This window comes from Miniopterus natalensis, chromosome 4, assembly GCF_054644295.1.
Source record: "Miniopterus natalensis isolate mMinNat1 chromosome 4, mMinNat1.hap1, whole genome shotgun sequence".
NCBI lineage: Eukaryota > Metazoa > Chordata > Mammalia > Chiroptera > Miniopteridae > Miniopterus > Miniopterus natalensis.
Genome location: NC_142084.1, coordinates 97196844 through 97214395, shown reverse-complemented (window position 1 = coordinate 97214395; position 17552 = coordinate 97196844). Strand labels below are relative to the sequence as shown.

Sequence of the window (17552 nt, the reverse complement as noted above, 5' to 3'; positions counted from 1 at the left end):
TGTACATGGATTCCTCCCCTCTGGGGGACCTTACTGACCACACCTGTTACTCAGACCTTCCAGGTTCCCACCTCCTCCAGGAAGCCTTCTTTCCCTGACCATGGATTTGGGCTCCCCCACTCTCCTGGGTTTGCTCCGCGGGTGCAGGCGTATCCATGGACCATCCCGGCTCCCTCACCACGCAGGCCAGCTCCCCAGACCTGCCAACACTTGTTGAAACAAACAAAGTGCCAAGGTCTCCCCACACAGGTGTGGCTAGAGGCCTGACCCTCCTGCATACCTCCCCGTGCACCCCGCGCCCGCCAGGTCTCCCACCGCTGCGGCCGCACGGGGCAGCCCAGGCCCCATCCAGCTGCGCACTGGCCGTCCAAGTGTCCGCACAGCAGCCCCCGGGGCCTCCATTTGCAGACCAGGGTGGACCCAGCCAGGCCCCGGAGGTCTCTAAGCAAACCCCCGGGGGGGCCGGCCCTCCAGCCCTCCAAGGGGCGCCGCGCCCCCGCCTCCCACGGAGGCCCCGCGGTGACAGCCCCTCCTGGATGGGTGTGTCCGGGGGCGGCCGCGCCAACCCCGCCCCGACGGGGGCGAGCGCCTCCCGAGGAGTCGTGCGTGTCCTCCCGAGCCCGCCCACTCCACGCTGCCCCAGGACGGGCCCCGGGGGTCGCAGCCCGCCCCATCGCGCGGGCCCGGGCAGGGGCGCAACGGGCGTGGGCGCGGCCACCGGAGGCCCCGCCAGCGCGCCGTTCCGGCCGCCGGGCGCAGGCCCAGGTCCCGGGGTCCCGCGGCCCCGCCGCGCGCCGCGGCCTCCCCGCCGCCTCCCGGCCCCGCGTCGAGGGGCGGCCCTGCCCGGCCCCGCCCGGCCCCACGCCCGCGCCCACGCCGCACCTGCCGCGCGCGCCGCCGCCCGCCGGCCCCGCCGCCCACTCACCGCGCGCGCCGGGCCGGCCGAGCCGCCGCCGGACGCCGGGGCCGGGCAGGGCCTGCGCGCCCCGCGCTACACAAAGTGACGGCCCCGGAGCTGCGCGGCGGCGGCGCGTGGGCACCGGAAGTACCGCCGCCGGCCCCGCCCCGCCCGCGCCCACGGGGGGGCACTTCCGGTCACGCGGGGTCGAGCGCGGCTCCGGGAGGGGACGTGAGTGGAGCGAGAGGAGCGCCCCGCGTGCGACGGCGCGTTCGGCTCCGGACCCCGGGGCTCGTGGGCGCGGGCGACCCCGCACGACCCCGCCCCCACCTCGAGACCCCGCCGCGCCCCTGCAGACCCCGCCCCCCACCTCGAGACCCCGGCCCCCCACCTCGAGACCCCGCCGCGCCCCTGCAGACCCCGCCCCCACCTCGAGACCCCGGCCCACCCCTGCAGACCCCGCCCCCCACCTCGAGACCCCACCGCGCCCTTGCAGACCCCGCCCCCACCTCGAGACCCCACCGCGCCCTTGCAGACCCCGCCCCCCACCTCGAGACCCGGGCCCCCCACCTCGAGACCCCGCTGCGCCCCTGCAGACCCCGCCCCCCACCTCGAGACCCCGGCCCCCCACCTCGAGACCCCGCCGCGCCCCTGCAGACCCCGCCCCCCACCTCGAGACCCCGCCGCGCCCCTGCAGACCCCGCCCCCACCTCGAGACCCCGGCCCACCCCTGCAGACCCCGCCCCCCACCTCGAGACCCCGCCGCGCCCCGGCAGACCCTGGAGCCCCCGACCTGCCCTGAGACCCCGGCCCATCCCTGGGGACCCAGCCCTGCCTGGGGAAACAAGCCTCCCCCCCACCGCGACGTCCCACAACTCAGAGCGCACCCCCTCCCCAAACTCATTCAACCCTGACTCAGGGACCCTACTGAACGCCACACCCACGCTAAGCCCACCCAGGCCCCGGCACCCTCCCCAGGACCCACAACGGGGAGGGAGCTGATGGCCCCTAAGGGGCCTCGTGGGAGTGTCCCGCCGCCCGAGTGCCGTGGGGCTGGCCGCGTGGTCGTGGGCCGGCCTTGCTGGCGATGGACCCTCGGGACTGCAGCGGGTGGGCCGGGTGTCCACAGCCCGCCAGCGCGGCTCCCGGGGACGCTAGTCCATGGAGGGCCAGGGACGGTTAAAGTCGGGGCGCGGGTGGGGTGGGTTACCCTGAATGGATGACCTTACTCGGGGGCAGGGGCCGCGGAATAAATGCCTTAAGGGCCTGGGACCTGAAAGTGACCCTTGATCAGGACCATGGGGAGGGCCCGGCTGGGAGGGAGGGGTTCCCCGAGCGGGAGCCGGAAGCGACAGGTGGCCCTGGGCGCTGTGATAAGGTGAGCGCCGCGGACTCGGTGGCCAACCTCCGCCCTCCCCAAAACCTGCCTGCGCGCACCCCGCGGGCCGCAGCTGCGGCCTGATGGTGAGCCCTGGCACCCGCCGAGGGGGGCCCCTTCCAGCCGGGGCGCCCGCATGGGTGGAGTGGCCCCTTCCTTCCCCTCCCACTGTGCTGTTCTGTCTCCTGTAGTGTCCCCCGCCTGGGACCCTCTGTTCAGGGCAGGTTCTCGCCTGCCTGAGATAACAGCTTCTCCCCTCCAGAACCCCAGCCGGGGCTGGTGAGCTCAGGCCCACCGAGGGCTCAAACCTCTGTCTCACAGAGGGGCGCAGCCCCCCACAAAGACTCATCTTCCTCAACCCAAAGGGCCAGCTGCCCGACCTCCAGCCGAATCTCACTCCTCACAATGATCGTTTGGCTCCTGGTGCTTTTTGAATGTTTTGAAATTAATAATGAACACTTAAAAGTTGAGGATCTCTTGTGAAAAGATTGAAAAAATCAGAAGTTCTGCCAACACAGCCCCCGGGCGGCAGGGCACAGGTCAGGGGGACCTGGGAAGTGACCAGCCCCTGTGGGCTCTGCCATTCCCAGTGCCCGCCGTGCCCCCATCTCTCTCCAGGCCCCTATGCCACATGGCACCACCTGTCTGGTCCTGTGGGTCTCTAGGCTTTGGAACCCTCGACCCCTAACTTAGACCCTTCCCCAGCCTTCATCCTCAGGTGTTGCAGGGAGAGGATCTGCATGTAGAATCACTAACGTAGGCAGTGTAGGGCAGGTAAAGGGGAACCATGGGAACGGAGGCCCCCAGACTGGTACCAGGCCCTGAGGGTTCTGGGGCAGGGAAAGATGTTGTGGGCCTGGAGAGCTGGAGGAGTGGAGACAGGGCCACCTGTGGACTGTGGTTGTGAGGGAGGGGTGAGAATACCCCAAGCCTGCCCTCCCCATCCCATCCCACCGGCGCCCTGCACTAGCTGAACCCACTCGCAATGTGGAGGGCCAGGGAGCCCAGGGGATGCTGTTGAAGGCGGTGCCCAGAGCCAGCTAAAGAACAAATGGGGGAGGGGCAGATAAAGAACCAGCTCCTGCCTTAGAACCCTCCACCTTGTCAGGCAGGGCCCCTGCATCACCCCAGCATCCCCTCAGATCTCCTGTCAGTTTGTCCCCACCCGATACCTAAACCAAGACCAGATTTTCAAGGGCGTAGAGTCTGCCGGACTCTCCCCACTCAACAGGCCTGCCCTCCCTGAGGTCTGGTCACTGCCTGACTCCCCTCCCCAAGCTGAGGGCCATCCTCCAGAGGCTGAGCACAGAGCCTGCTGCCCCTGGGCTCCCATTTCCTCCCCTCTCTGAGGGGGTCCCCCCCCCCCCCCCCCCCGTCCCAGGCACGCAGTGGGGTGGGGGAGACCTGCCCTGAGCAAGAGCCTGGAGGTGGAGTGTTTGGGGCAAGTCTGAGGGGCCAGGGCCATCCCATGGTTGGAAACTCACACCTTGGTGGGGACTCCCTTGTCAACAAGCAGCCACCAAAGGCATCAGGCAGGGGTCCAGGTAAATGGCAGGGAGCTGTCCAAAGGCTGTTGAGATGGAAAGTGACAAGGTTTCAAGATGACAACATTACTCTCTTCGGGCTGGTATGGCACAGATAACCGTAGACTGGGCAGCTTAAACAACAAACATTTATTTCTTACAGTTCTGGAGGCTGGAAGTCTGAGATCAAGGTGTAGGCAGATTCGATGTCTGGTGAGGACCACTTTCTAGCCTGTAGCTGGCACCTTCCTGCTGTGTCTTTGTACAGTGGAGAGGGCAAGGGCACTTCCATAAGGACACTCATCCCATCCGAAGGGCTGCACCCTCAGGACTCCGCCTCCCAATACCATCACGCTGGAGGTCAGGGTTTCAGCATGTGAATTTGAGGTGAACAGAGAATTCAGCCCATAGCGCAAGGTGACAGAGTTAAGCTGTGGGCATGGGAATTGTTTGGGGCAACCCGATCACGCCCTGGTTCTGTGAGCCTTGACACCACTGTGAAGGGCTCTGCCCATCACCCTTCCAGAGGGAGCTCCGTGCCCCATCCCCCTCGAAGGTGCTCGCACCTGCCCAGCCCTGAGTCCATCCTGACTCCCGCCCAGCAGTGCAGGGCAGGCTGGGGGAGGCTGGTCACCTGGGGCTGAGGAGAGGGCGAGGCTGGGGTTGCCAGGGGGCAGAAAGGAGGTGCAGACAGATGTCAGAAGTGTCCACCAGACAGGGACAGAGGGTCAAGTCCAGGCCCTGCAATAAAGCAGAGAGAACCAGGCAGGGGCAGGGTCTGGACCACAGACAGGAGGCATGAGGGGAGGGGAGGCGGCGACAGATTCTCAGCTTGACCAAATTTTTAGTCTGAACCTCATCTCAGGCCCCCGCTTTTGGGCTTCCATATCTGTCTTTTCATCACCCAGTTTTACCAAAAATCCTGTCCAGTCAGTTCAGCCAGAATCCCCACCCCAGGTATCTGATTACCTTTCATATATGACCCAAGTGCTCACCCCACCATCCTCCCCCCGATGGTGACTGATCACCCCAGCCTACCTTCAGCAAGAATCCTGTCTAACCAGAATCCCCCCAACCGCTGATGTTTCTCTTCTTAGTAATTTTCCATCCACCAGCTCCCCCCCCACACACACACACACCCTGTCCCTCGGCTGTAAACCCCGCTCATCCTTGCCGAATTCAGAACTGGGTCCGCTTCTATTCTGAGGTCTCTTTCCCCTATTGCATCAGGTCTGGAATAAAATGCTTTTACCGCTTTAACTTCTGTCTAGCTCTGGGTGGATCTTTAAGGACAGCACTTCTGCTGTCTCCCCATGCTGGGCACATGGGGGCTGGGTGGGGACATCAGTCATCACCCCTCTGTGCCAGGCTCCTTGACAGCCCCCCCATGTGAGAGCCCAGGAGGAGCCCAGGAAGGCTTCCTGTAGGAGGAGACAGCGGAGAGCCGAGTGGGAATGAGCTCTGTCCAGTTAGTGGGCCAGCCCCGGCAGGCAGCACATACCCGCAGGTGGTCTGTGCAGAGGCGGGGTGCCTCCAACAGAGATGTCCTGGACCTCAGAGTCCCCCATGCACCCAGAGGCTTCATACCTCCCCTGTCCCTGTGACCCTGGTGAGCCACAGGAAGGCTCATGACAATGACTGGGGGGGCTGACAGCCTCCCCCCGCCCACATGCACCACGGACGGTAGAGCAGAGCCCAGGCAGATGGCACCTCGGGTGAACTCCGTCTCATGAACACATTTTCATATGCCTCCCCGAACGGTACAGACACCTAACAGTGATGCGGAAATTGTATCTAACCCCTTGCTGACCCGCTATCTTGAGCCAGAGCTCGCCGTGCTTCAGGCTACTTTTCCCTCCTGACCGGTCAGCAAGGCGTTTAAAATTACTTAAATTAATGTAAGTGCAGACACGAGTTATCTCGTGACGGGCCAGCAAGGTGTTAAATTGGGAGGGACTGATTCAAAGCTTGTCCTCAGGAGGTGCCAGGACGGCCCCCTCAAGTGTCTACCTGTCCCCACCTTCCCAGGAGGGACACTGAGGAAGTCCATCCCAGCCAAGGGCCTCCAGCTGCAGGGAAGGGCTGGGCGCGGAGCACAGGGCGTGGGCTGGAGACTCAGTTCCTTGCGTCGAGAGCGACCCGGACAACGTTCCACAGACACGAAGCTGCGCCCGGCTCGGTGAACACCCAGCGGGCACAACGTGTTTCTGCATTTAGGTTTATTGTTCGTGTTTTGTTTCTCACCTACCAACACGTGTAAAATGTAGCAGGGTGTGTTAGCAAAGGAGAGGAGGGAGGGAAGAGGGCAGGACAAGCAGCCACAGTAGGAAGTCGGGAGCAGGAAGCGTGGGGGGCGGGGGGTGGGCAGCCTCCCCCCCGCCGGCCTTCCCGCAGGCAGCAGCCACTACCAGGCGATCCTGTAAATGTCAAGAGCATTTCCGACGACGCCAATCTTTGTCCCAAACGTTCTCCCTCTGACCCCCAGCGATGAGGCAGGGTCTGCTCAGGCCAGGGCCCTACATAGCTGGCCCCGACCAGGAGAACCCTGCCCCTGGGTGTCAAGGCCCCAACCCCACAGCTTTGGTCGCTGGGCGGGCACCTGAGAAGCCTAGAGCTGGAGGATTGCAAGGAAAGGGGGTATCTCAGAGCTCTCTCCAGGGGGCATCACTCCCTGGGACCTTGGGCAGCCCTCCCAGAATGCGCTCTGCTTGAGCGACAGGCTGAAGGGGACAGGGGGGGGCTGCTCCGGAGGTGGGAACACTGGGCAGAGGCTACAGCTTCCTTCCCCACCCGTCAGGAGCCAGGGCCTGGCCGGGAAGGTAACCTCGTGCCCAGAGCAGGACTTCCTGGCATTTGCACAGTGACCCAGCGGGCACTCTGACCCTGTGTATAAACACAAACATTTAAGTCAGGGTTATATCCACCCTGATGGATTTTCACTTGAGAAGGTATTTTCAGGGCACATGCCCTTGAGGACAAGTTAGTGCCTCGATCAGTTTCCGAAACACAGAGTGCAAACGAGTTGCCCCCCCCCCCGTATTTCCTTGAAATAATTTTCACCAGGATCATAACCTTTTCATGTGCATTTTACCAGGTATATCTGATACCCTGGTTAGTGTTCGATCCGTGTCCAATGTCACCAACTGTCCCATCTGTCATTGAGAGTTTTCCCGGGTGGCTCTCATTTCTAGGAAGTCCCATTTGCCCGGGGGCGCGTGTTGGCGCACTTCTCGCCAATCGGTGCCCAGCTGCCACGCGCACCGCCTGCTGCGTGTGCGGATGCGCAGCTCTGGGCTGTTCTAGCCACGCCGGCTTTTCTCTCGCCGTGTGAGTCTGTCCCACTCCGCAGGGGATCCTGAGGAAAGACGGAAGCCTTTTCCACGCGAGATTCCAGGATGTGTGAAAAGATCACGGAGCGGGGTCAAGCGGTCCCAGCAGGCGCAGCGCCTCCATCAGAGGAGCCGGTCCCCTCCGAGTCACGGAGCCTTGCCCCGGGCTGCCTGCTGGCGCGGGGCCCCGCCGGTGGCCGAGCGCGTGGTGCGCAGCAGCCCCAGGCCCCGGGAGCGGCCGGCCCCGTGCAGCTGGCGCTCGTGGCGGCGGATCTGCACCTTGTGGCGGAAGCGCTCCCCGCAGTCCTCGCAGGCGTAGGGCCGCTCGCCCGAGTGCGTGCGCCGGTGGCGCAGCAGGTTGGACGAGACGCTGAAGCGCTTGCCGCAGTCCCCGCAGGCGTAGGGCCGCTCGCCCGTGTGCGTGCGCTGGTGCTGCACGAGCGCGGAGCTCTCGCTGAAGCGCTTGGCGCAGTAGGAGCAGGCGTAGGGCTTCTCGCCCGTGTGGATGCGCTGGTGCGTCACCAGGTTCGAGTGCTGCGAGAAGCCCTTGCCGCACTCGCCGCAGCGGTGCGGCCGCTCGCCAGTGTGCGTGGCCTGGTGCCGCACCAGGTCAGTGCTGCGGCTGAAGCCCTTGCCGCACTCCCCGCAGATGGTTGGCCGGTCCCGGGTGCGCCGCCGTCGCCGCTGCCGGGCTGGCGTCAGGGCTGCGCTGCCCGCGGGGCCTGAGATGGGCACCACCGCTGCTGGTGGCGGGGCCGTGGCCGGCAGCACCATGAGCTCCTGCAGCACCACGTAGCCTGGGGGGGCCACCATGACCGCAGCTGGAGCCCCTGATGCCGAAGCCCCACCTGCCCCTGCAGCGGGCACCAGCTCCAGCTGCAGCTCCGGTTGTACAGGGGTCAGCTCCAGCTGCACCTCCTGCTGCTGGGTCCCCAGCTCCACCGGGGTCAGCTCCAGCTGCACCTCCTGCTGCTGCTCCAGCTGCTGCTGCTGCTCCAGCTGCTGCTCCAGCTGCTGCAGCTGCTCCTGCAGTTTGAGCCGCAGCTGCCGCTGTTCCTGTTGTCTCTCCAGCTCCTGCTGCCGCTGCTGCTCTAGTTCCTGCTCCGACGCCAGGTCCACTGGCAGGAGCTCCAGCTCCACCTCTTCCTCCTCCTCTGGCTCCAGTGGGCGGGTCTGCAGCGTCTGCTGTTGCAACTGGTCTTGCTGCTGCTGCAACAGCTGCTGCTGTAACTGGTGTTGCTGCAACAGCTGCTGCTGTAACTGTTGTTGCTGTTGCTGCAACAGCTGCTGCTGTAACTGTTCTTGTTGCTGCTGCAACAGCTGCTGTTGTAACTGTTCTTGTTGCTGCTGCAACAGCTGCTGCTGTTGTAACTGTTGCTGCTGCTGTTGTAACTGTTGCTGCTGCTGCAACAGCTGCTGCTGCTGCTGTAACTGTTGTAACTGTTGCTGCTGTTGTAACTGTTGCTGCTGCTGTAACCTTTCCTGCTGCTGTGATTGTTCTTGCTTCTGCTGCTCCTGTTGCTCCTGCTGCTGCTGTAGCTGTTTCTGCTGTTCTAACAGTTCCTGCTGTTGCAACTGCTGCTGCTGTTGTAGTAACTGTTGTGGTTGTAACTGTTCTTGCTGCTGCTGCAGGGGCTGTTGCTCTTGTACTTGCTGCACTTGTAACTCTCTCTGCTGTTGCATCAGCTGCAGTTGTGGCGTCAGTTGCTCATGTTGCACAGGCTGGAGTTCTTGTAGTTCCTGCTGTTGTGGAGGCAGCTGCTCAGGCTGTTCCTGCTGGGGCTGCTGCTGCTGGGGCTGTCCATGCTGCTGTTCCTGCACTTGCTGCTGCTGTTCCTGCACTTGCTGCTCCTGCACTTGTATCGGTGGCAGCTGTGGATTCAGCCGCTGATGTTGCTGGGGGTGGTGTTTTTCCTGGAGTTCCTGATGTTGTTGGGGCAGCTGTTCTTGTCCATCCTGCTGCTGCTGCTGCACTTCTGACAGATGTCCTGATGGCTGGTTTTGTGGCTGCTGCTGTCGCCGCTGTTCTTGCTGGGGCTGTAGTTGCAGCTCTGGCTGCTGCTTTGACCATCGCAGTTGCAACTCTGGCTGTCCTGGCTGGGCCTCCTCAGCAATCTCACTGGCCCCCTTTGGGGCTGAGACTGCTGGCCGTGGTGGGCTGCTGCTTCGCTCCTGAGCCTCTTCCTCCTCCTGACTCTCACTCCCACCGCTGCCACCTGGAGTAGACACGGCAGGAAGTCAGGAGAGGAAGGTCTACAGGCGCTCTCTGCCCCAGACCCTCAGAACCTCCCTCTTATCCTGCTCCATGTACAGCCACTCTAGGGTATATGGCTGAGCTCTCAGCAGGGACCCAAAAGCACTGGATCAAGTGACAATGGCAGCATGGCAGACACTGAAATGCCCAGAGGTGTGGGGTTGGCTTAGAAATGCAACCGAAAGACTACTGGTCACATCACTCTGGATCCCAGCTCCCTGGCCCTTCTCTGGGCCATCCTCCACATGGGCAGTGACTCCAGCATGGAGTCCAACGCCATTTCCCGAGAAGTCCCTTGGGTCTAGTAACTATCCAGTGGGACTCAGTGAACCAACCATTCCCAGCTACACACCCACGCTGCACTCTGGCCTCAGTTAGGGTCACACCTTAAAAAAATAAAACTTGCTTTATCTGTAAATAAGAAACTGTCTGTAAAGCTGCCTGGAAGTGTTACCACAAGCAGTTTCTACAAGTCACCAAAGTTCCAGAGAGAACACAATGTCTCCAGTGGGAAGCCTTCAGTCCAGAGGACTCGAGTTTGGCCCTCACTCTACCAGTCAGCAGCTGTCCAACCCCCTGCAGGTTCAGTGCCCTCCTTGTCTGTAAAATAGCCTAATGATGCCCACCCTGCCAGCTTCCTGAGTGCAGCAGGAAGAGCACTGGCACATCCCCTAGAACCTGGTAGATGCTTGCAGAGTCCCTCGCCCTGGGGGTTAGGAAATAGTTTGCAAACTAACAGTTTGGAAATGCCAAGGATACAACTAGCCCCATCTGAAACAGCCTAAGACTGGAAGTGTTAGAGACTGTCATTTTGGAACAGGAGGGACTAACTTGCAGCCCCACGTGAACATAGCGACCGGCCAATTCCTTAACCTCTGGGGGTCCAAGTTTCTCCATCTGCTGAAGGAGACAAATGCTTTTCAGGGACACTGAGGACTGGAGGGTAAATGCCCAGGCCCAGCACGGAGCAAGCACAGAGGAAACCCTGCGGAACAGGAGTCATTCCGTCTCCAAATGCCACCTTCTGCACGGCAGCCACAGACAGTGTCTCGTTTTGAGCATCACTACTGAGTTAGCAGAATCTCTAAGAAGCTTTTTCCATGCCCAAGTCTGATTTCAACATATTTTCAATTTTGTAATGGAAAACAGGGGGTTGATTTATAAAATTTTGCTTTCTGGTCATTTTTCCAGGAATATATCGATTTAATGAAACCAAGGGGCATCTATGTGGAAATAAATTCCTTCTAGGAAACTATTCCTAATAACCAGGGGGGGTGCCCTCCAGACAGTAAGCTGCTCACCACCCTTTAGGCCCCTCTCTCCACCATGGCAGGCCTGGGGCTGTGTCCAAGGGTCCTTGCTGGGGGCCTGCAGACTAGCTCCTGTTTAGGAGGTCAGAGGCCCCTCACCTGAGAGGGTGTCAGGCGCTGGGCCCCCATCTTTAAGACACCGAAGGTCCAGCACGAAGGTGTCAGTCGCCGGCCCCAGCTCCATCCTGGTGGTCAGACCAAGATTCCAGGGAGCCGGCTGTGCTGAGAAGAAGGAAGGAAGCTGTTCAGATGGGCAGTGGTCCTGTGAACTCCCAACCTATGGCACTGACTGCGAGAGAACCCCCAAATCTGAGTCAGGCCCTCAGAACAGGCGGCTGCACCCCTGTTGTGAAGGAGGACAGCGCAGTCAACAGCTGGGAAAGGAGGAGAGAGGGCAGCCAGGAGGCTCAGTGCCCAGGCCCCTTCCCCCGCAGAGGTGGGTGGTCCTTCCTCTCCTGACTTTTGCAGGGCCCCCACTGAGCCACATGGCCTGGGGGCAGTGCTGCAGCTGCTCCTCTGGGTGGGAAAGCAGGCCCCTCACTAGGATGGGGAGCTGAAGTCCCAGAGGGACCCATGGGAAGTTTGCAGAAAAGTGACTTTTCATCTCACGTCCCCTGCCCTGTTCAAGGCACTGGCAGGACTGTTCATTCTGTCTCCTGCTTCAGAGGCTGAGGTTTGGCCCAGCCTTCCTGGGCCACCGGCAGGCCATGGGTTCCAGGCTGTGTGCGTCCTGGTGCCGGTTCAGCTCCCCAGGGAGCTGGCACAACTCGGCGCCACCAGCTGCCGGCCTGGCCCTGCACCCACGGGCTCCTGAGGTCTGGGGGGCTCTTGCCTCTCCGTGTCCACTCTAGCCCCTGCAGAAGTGTCCCCACATCCAGTCCCCCCTCCCCTCTCAACAGGATGACTCTGGGTCTCTCTAGCCTTTTAGAACCCAGTCCAAAACCTCTTAAGGGAAGCGCGGGGCTCGCCCAGCTCTCGGGCCCACCGGTCTCACCTGGTTCAGCATTTCCTGCTTCTCAGCGCAGCCGCAGCACCTGCAGGGCAGGAGGTGTGGTCGGCGGGGGCTGGAAGGTCAAGGCCAGAGCCCTGGGCCAGCTCCTCCCGGAGGCGCCTCCATCCAGAAAGAGCGGGGAGGCGCTGGGCCCCCGGGCGCCTTCTGGGCACTGGGAGGGTCGGCTGCTGTCAGGGCTGCCGAGGTCGCCCTGGGCCAAAGGAAGGGACAGAGCGCAGTTCGAGAGCAGAAGTTGGTGTGGGCGCCCCGGGACGGCGGGCAGACCGCCCCGATCCGCGCCGGCTCAGAGCTGGCCCCGCGGGACCATCGCGCGCCCCGGGCTCCGGGGCGGACCAGGCGGGTGGCCCGGGCCGAGGTCGGCGGGGGCCGGGGGACGCGGGGCTCGGCTCAGCCCAGGGCAGTCTGGGTCCGGCCGGGCTCCGCCGGCGGCCACAGGTGCCCAGCTCCCACGGGCCTCGGGGGGAGGCCGGGGGGCCGGCGGCGCGGCCGGGCGGGGGTCCCGGTTCGCTGGCCCGCCCGCCCGCGCGTGCGTCCGGCCCGCCTGCGTCCGTGCGGGCAGTGGCCGGGCCGGGGCGGGGGCGCTGGGGGCTGGCACAGGAAGTACCCCCGGCATCCGCATCCTGTCCCCCGCCCGCCGCCCGCGCGCCCCCGCGCCCCGGCCCCCGCCGCCGCCACTCTAGGCCGCCGCGAGCTCGGTGGGCTTAACCCTTCCCCGCCCGGCCGCTCCCCCGCGGCGTGGGGCGCGAGGCGGGGACCCCGGGGTGCGGAGCGCAGCGCGCACTGCCGCATCCCCGGGTGCGCGCGTCTGCGCGCAGGGCTTGGCGACCGACCGGCAGCCGCTGCGCGCAGGGCTTGGCGCCCGAGGGCCCCGCACCGGTGCCGGGGGAGGCTGCAGCCTCAAGGCACCTCTGGCCCGGGTACAAGTTGTGGTCAATTAGCTCTCAATGAGCGGATGCTGAGTTAATGAGCAGGCTGCCTCCGGGCCCGGCGGGCTCAGGAGCGGCTTCCCTCTCCACACCGGGGACCCCTCCGCTGGGGCCCTGGGACGCGAGGGCAGGCCGCGGGGGCGGGGGAGTCTGCGCCAGCCCGGGCACGACGAGACCCAGTGGGGCCGCCAGGGCCACCCTCGTGAGCTGGAGAGCCAAGCTCATCCCCCTCCGGACCCACCGCGCCTCCCGGTGCGCACAGGCCGGGTGGGCAGGCCCCTCCGCGCCCTTCGCTGTGCCCTCCCCAGGCCCTCTCCCCGAGGCCCGAGCCGCTTCCTGCCTGCGTCACGGGCCCCCCTTCGCCTCCGCCCCCCGGAGGCCTCACCTGCCGGCCTCGGGATCCCGTCCCTGCGGCACCGCCTCAGGACGACCTCGCTGATCTGCGGTCCGCCTTAAAATCGGGAAGCTCAGGTTCTCTGAAAAGCCCGGAGACCTGGGGATCCAAGGCTGCGCCTGCCGGGGAGAGTGGGAACGGCCCCCCCGTGGCCGCGGCCCCCTCCCTCCTTATGCGCTCGGCCCCCTCGCCCCACCTTTTGCCTCCTCGGGGCCTCACGGGCGCTGGAGGCTGGGGCGCCCCGTGGGCCTGAGCCTGCAAAGCTTGCAGTCGGCCCTGTGACTGCCACAGAATCCGCCTCATGGGGGAACCCGGCTGCAACAAGCACCTAGCTTTGGAGGTAGAAACATCTGGGTTCACGGGCCTCTTCCAGCCAGGTAACCGGAGGCCAGTGACTACCTCCCATCTGCAGAGTGGGGACAACACTGTGCCATCCAGGAGCCTAAGGGTGAGTGAGCATCTCCCTGCTGCAGGAGGCAGGCGGGCACCCAGAGCTCTCTGTCTGCCTCCTCCTACCTCCTGGGGGACCCCAGGCCCAGGTGACCCAGAGAATCCGCCCTCCTGGAATCTCCCCTCTCCCCCTGCTTGCTCCTTTCTAACTGCATTTGCTCATTCTCAGGACTCTCCCACCTTGAAAACACGCAAGCCCCTCTCTCTCTGGCCCTTGGAGGCCAAACTTTCTGGAAAGATGCCCCAGAGCGGCTGTGTCCGTATCGCCATCTGCCTGCCCTCTTTCCCCCTCTCCAGCCTGGCCTCCACCCCATCACTCTGCCAGACAGCTCCCTTCATGTCACTAAACCTTCAACTTACTACACAGCGAGGCAGCATTGGACTCCTGTCCCGTGGCTGCCAAGAATTCTAGACTGTCCGTGGTTCCCCTCCCCTTGATCGGCCCCGACTCCCCCGTGGGCTCTGCGTCCTTCGCGGGGCTGGTTGCTCACCTGTCCGTGATGCAAATCACAGTAAGTGTCTTCCCAAAGCTGCAGGCCCCCTGAGGTCTTCCTCCTGCCCATCCCTGGACTCCCAGCCAGACAGCAGCCATCCTTTCTCCTGGTCATTTTTCCCTCTTCTTCTTCCCAGGTAACCCAGGTACCCAGCCGAATAAGCCCAATAGTTCCTGTGGCTTCAGCAGCAACAAAAGCACCCCCTCAGGCCTCAGCCCACGCCCGTCTCTTCTGATAAGTCTCCGGCACGTCTGGAGAACGTGCCAAGGAGGCTACAGCTGATGTTCCTTGTAGGTAGCATCTATTGACAGGCCGCTTAGCAAGGTGCAGGTGGATACCGGAGGGAAGTTTGGAACCTCAGGAATGGAAGAAAGAGCAGTAGAAATTATAAATATATGCATAAATGTAATGGACTGTTTTTCTCATAACTTCTTTAAAATATGGTATAATGTGGTGGGATTTTTAAAATATGTCTTTATTGATTTCAGAGAGAGGGAGGGAAAGAGAGAGAGAGAGAAACACCAATAATGAGAGTCATTGATCGGCTGCCTCCTGCTCGCCCCCTGCTGGGGATCGAGGAGCCCACAACCTGGGCATGTGCCCTGACTGGGAATCGAACCACGATCTCCTGGATCCTAGGTCGACGCTCAACCGCTGAGCCCCATCAGCCAGGCAAAGTATGTATAATGTTGAAGGTGAAAATGATAACATTGTCTAGTGGGTTTCCATGTATGAAACGGAACAGTGTGGCAACAGTAACATAAAAGGGGGAGGGTACACGTTGTAAGGCTTGGACACCCTACTTGAAGCATTAAAATATTAATGAACTCTAAATAGACTGTGATAAGTTGGGAATGTATCATTATGATTCCCAGAGAAACACACACAAAACTACATTCAAAAAAACCAAACAGCCCGGCCAGTGTGGCTCAGCGGTTGAGCATCGAACCATGACCAAGGAGATGGAGGTTTAATTCCCGGTCAGGGCACAGGCCCGGGTTGCGGGCTCGATCCCCAGCAGGGGGTGTGCAGGGGGTGGCCGATCAATGACTCTCATCACTTATGTTTCTGTCTCTCTCCCTCTCCCTTCCTGTCTCTGAAATCCATAAAAATATATTAAAAATAAATAAACAAACAGCCCTGCTGGTGGCTCAGTTGGCTGAGCACCGTCCCAGGCACGAGAGGCGGCAGGTTCGAGTTCTGGTTGGGGCACGTGCCCCCCAGTATGGGGCGTGGAGGAGGCAGCCGGTCAATGTTTCTCTCTCTCATCGATGTTTCTTTCTCCCTCTCTCTTTCTCTTTCTAAAAATCAATAAGAACATGTTTTTTTAAAAAGCACACAAAACAAAACCAGACATAGAGCCAAAACACCAAGGATAAATGAAAGCAGAGCCCTAAAGGGCTCAGTTAGTGAAAACAATGGCACTCCAAAGTCCACCCCTTCATAAAAGCAATTGTTAAACAATTGTACACTTTATTTTTCTTATCTGATGACAAAGTTAATACTGAATGTGGCAAACATTTTAAACCTTATGCTCATTCCCCAAACATTTACAGGTTGACGTCCCTACACTCTCGACGCCAGCCTTCGTGGAAACGTGGCTCAAGCCTTGAGTGTAAGTTTCAGCTGCCACATTTAGACGAGTAAAAGGAAATAGATGAATTTAATCTGAGTAATATATTTTGTTTAGCCCAATAGATCCAAAATCGTATCATTTCAACGTGTAAGCGATTTAAAGCGTTCCTGAGAACCCTGGCATTCCTCTCCGTGTCCTACAGGGCAGCCGGCCTCCGCCCAGCCGAGCCCCGTTCCCAGGGCCCAGTCGCCACGCTGGCCAGAGGCCTCCCCGCGGGACAGCGGGACTCATGCTTCGGAAGGTGTACGGCTCCTAGGATCCCAACCTCGAGGGCCAACTACTCTTAGCTAAGAGCAGCCGTCAAGATGTTCTCTATGAAAGACATAGGTGTATATATTTGTGAATTAATCAGGAATCTTTCAGTTGACAGTGAAAGAAAATCACCTCAACGTGGCTTAAGGAAAAAAAGGTTGGAAGCGTCTATTGAATCATTTAAAGCCAGAGAGTAGGATCTGCCTTTAGGCACGTGGACGTCCAGGGCTCAAACGTCACCCGAGCTCTGAGCTCTTTGTTTTTCAGCCCATGTTCCTCGGTGACAGCCGCCTCTGTCCACGTGACTGTCCTCTCCCACCCCCATTACCTCCTCCGGCCTCAATTGCAAAGAGATTCTCTCTAACGTCTTGGACTTGGGGTTCATTAGGGTTTGCTGGGTTCAGGAGTTCAACTTGCTGCGGGGGCTGCAGAGCTCAGCCCTGCAGGCCCGGCCAGGTGTCCCCACCCCTGTGTCAGAGAGAGAGCCCGGCCTTGCGGGTGAAAGCAGGGGCTGGGCATCGGGTGGACAGGAACCACCTTCATGACTAGAACAGACTGTTGCTCCCAGGTGGCATACACGGTGGAGATCGTAATATACACACGGACTTGCAGGGACCTGCTCTTTAAATATATCTCGGACACCTGTCCAAGTAGTGACCTAACTGGAAAACGCCCCAGCCTCCAATTCAAAGATGTGCCTTCATTTATTTAACCAGGCGCCAGCTGGCGAAGCTGTTTCCTATCTTTTGCTGCTGCTGACAGGCTTGTAGCTAAAACTCAGTTCACCTGTGAGGGCTCTTCTGCGAGGTGTATCCCTAGCCAGGGACTTGCTGTTCGAAATTTTATATATAAAATAATATATATAAAATTATATATATAAATTATATATAAAAATTATATATATAAAATATAAAATATATTATATATTATATATAACATTATATATTATATGTTATAATATATATAATATATATAATTAGTGAACAACCGGAATTTACACCAACTGCGCACACCTTGGTCACTGCGCCAAAGGAGCCCCTTCTGGTTCCTACCCATTCTCCACCCCCCTCCTGACTTCTAACACCAAACGTGGTTTTTTTAAATTAAGGAAACAGCATGGAAATATATTTCCATCTTCTGCTGAAAACTCCGAGGTCCTGGCGGCCTCGCCTGGGTCCGAGTGCCCAGAGGTGCCGCCGCCGGCCGGGCAGGGGCCCCATGGAGCAGAGCCGCCGCCTCCCCCTGGCGGCCGATCCTGGGAACGTCCCCCGTTGCCCTAACCTGCCTGGTCCCTGGGGACTGGCGGGGTCTCTGGCCGGCCATTCAAGCTGTTTCTGAATTTCATTCATTGAAAAAATACTGTACAGAAGGAAACCAATTGATGATCTCTCTCTCCGCTCCCCCCCTCTCTAAAGTCAATAAGCATACCCTTGGGTGAGAATTTAAAAAAAAGCAGTGGTGAAGTCCCGACACCTGCTACAACATGTAGCATGTGCTCAGTGACAGAGCCGGACACCAAAGACCACATGCTGCGTGACTATTTACATGAACGGGCCAGGAAAGGCAGGTCCATAGAGACAGGCAGTGGGCTGGTGGTTGCCCGGGGCTGGGGGAGAGGGGGTGACCGTTACCGAGTGTGGGGCTTCTTTGGGGTGACGAAATGTCTTAGTGTAGGCACTGGTGGCGGTTGTGCGAC

At 60.7% G+C, this 17552-nt stretch overlaps 1 protein-coding gene across 1 annotated transcript; it reads right to left on the bottom strand.

Annotated features, from left to right (window-relative positions):
* Positions 1–7275: 7275 nt before the first annotated feature.
* Positions 7276–12011, bottom strand: ZNF853 (zinc finger protein 853). Its single transcript, XM_087816122.1, has 3 exons — positions 11687–12011; positions 10792–10909; positions 7276–9344 (listed from the first exon to the last, which is right to left on the bottom strand). Exons 1-3 carry the CDS (start codon positions 11696–11698, stop codon positions 7276–7278), a joined length of 2199 nt encoding a protein of 732 aa, XP_087672248.1. The 5' UTR covers positions 11699–12011.
* Between the last annotated feature and the right edge of the window lie 5541 nt (positions 12012–17552).

Bases quoted from the DNA above. Each gene is read 5' to 3' on its own strand.
- ZNF853 (XM_087816122.1), bottom strand. The intron at 9,345-10,791 runs GTGAGGGGCCTC...TGTCTACTCCAG, and splicing joins AGCGCCTGACACCCTCTCAG to GTGGCAGCGGTGGGAGTGAG.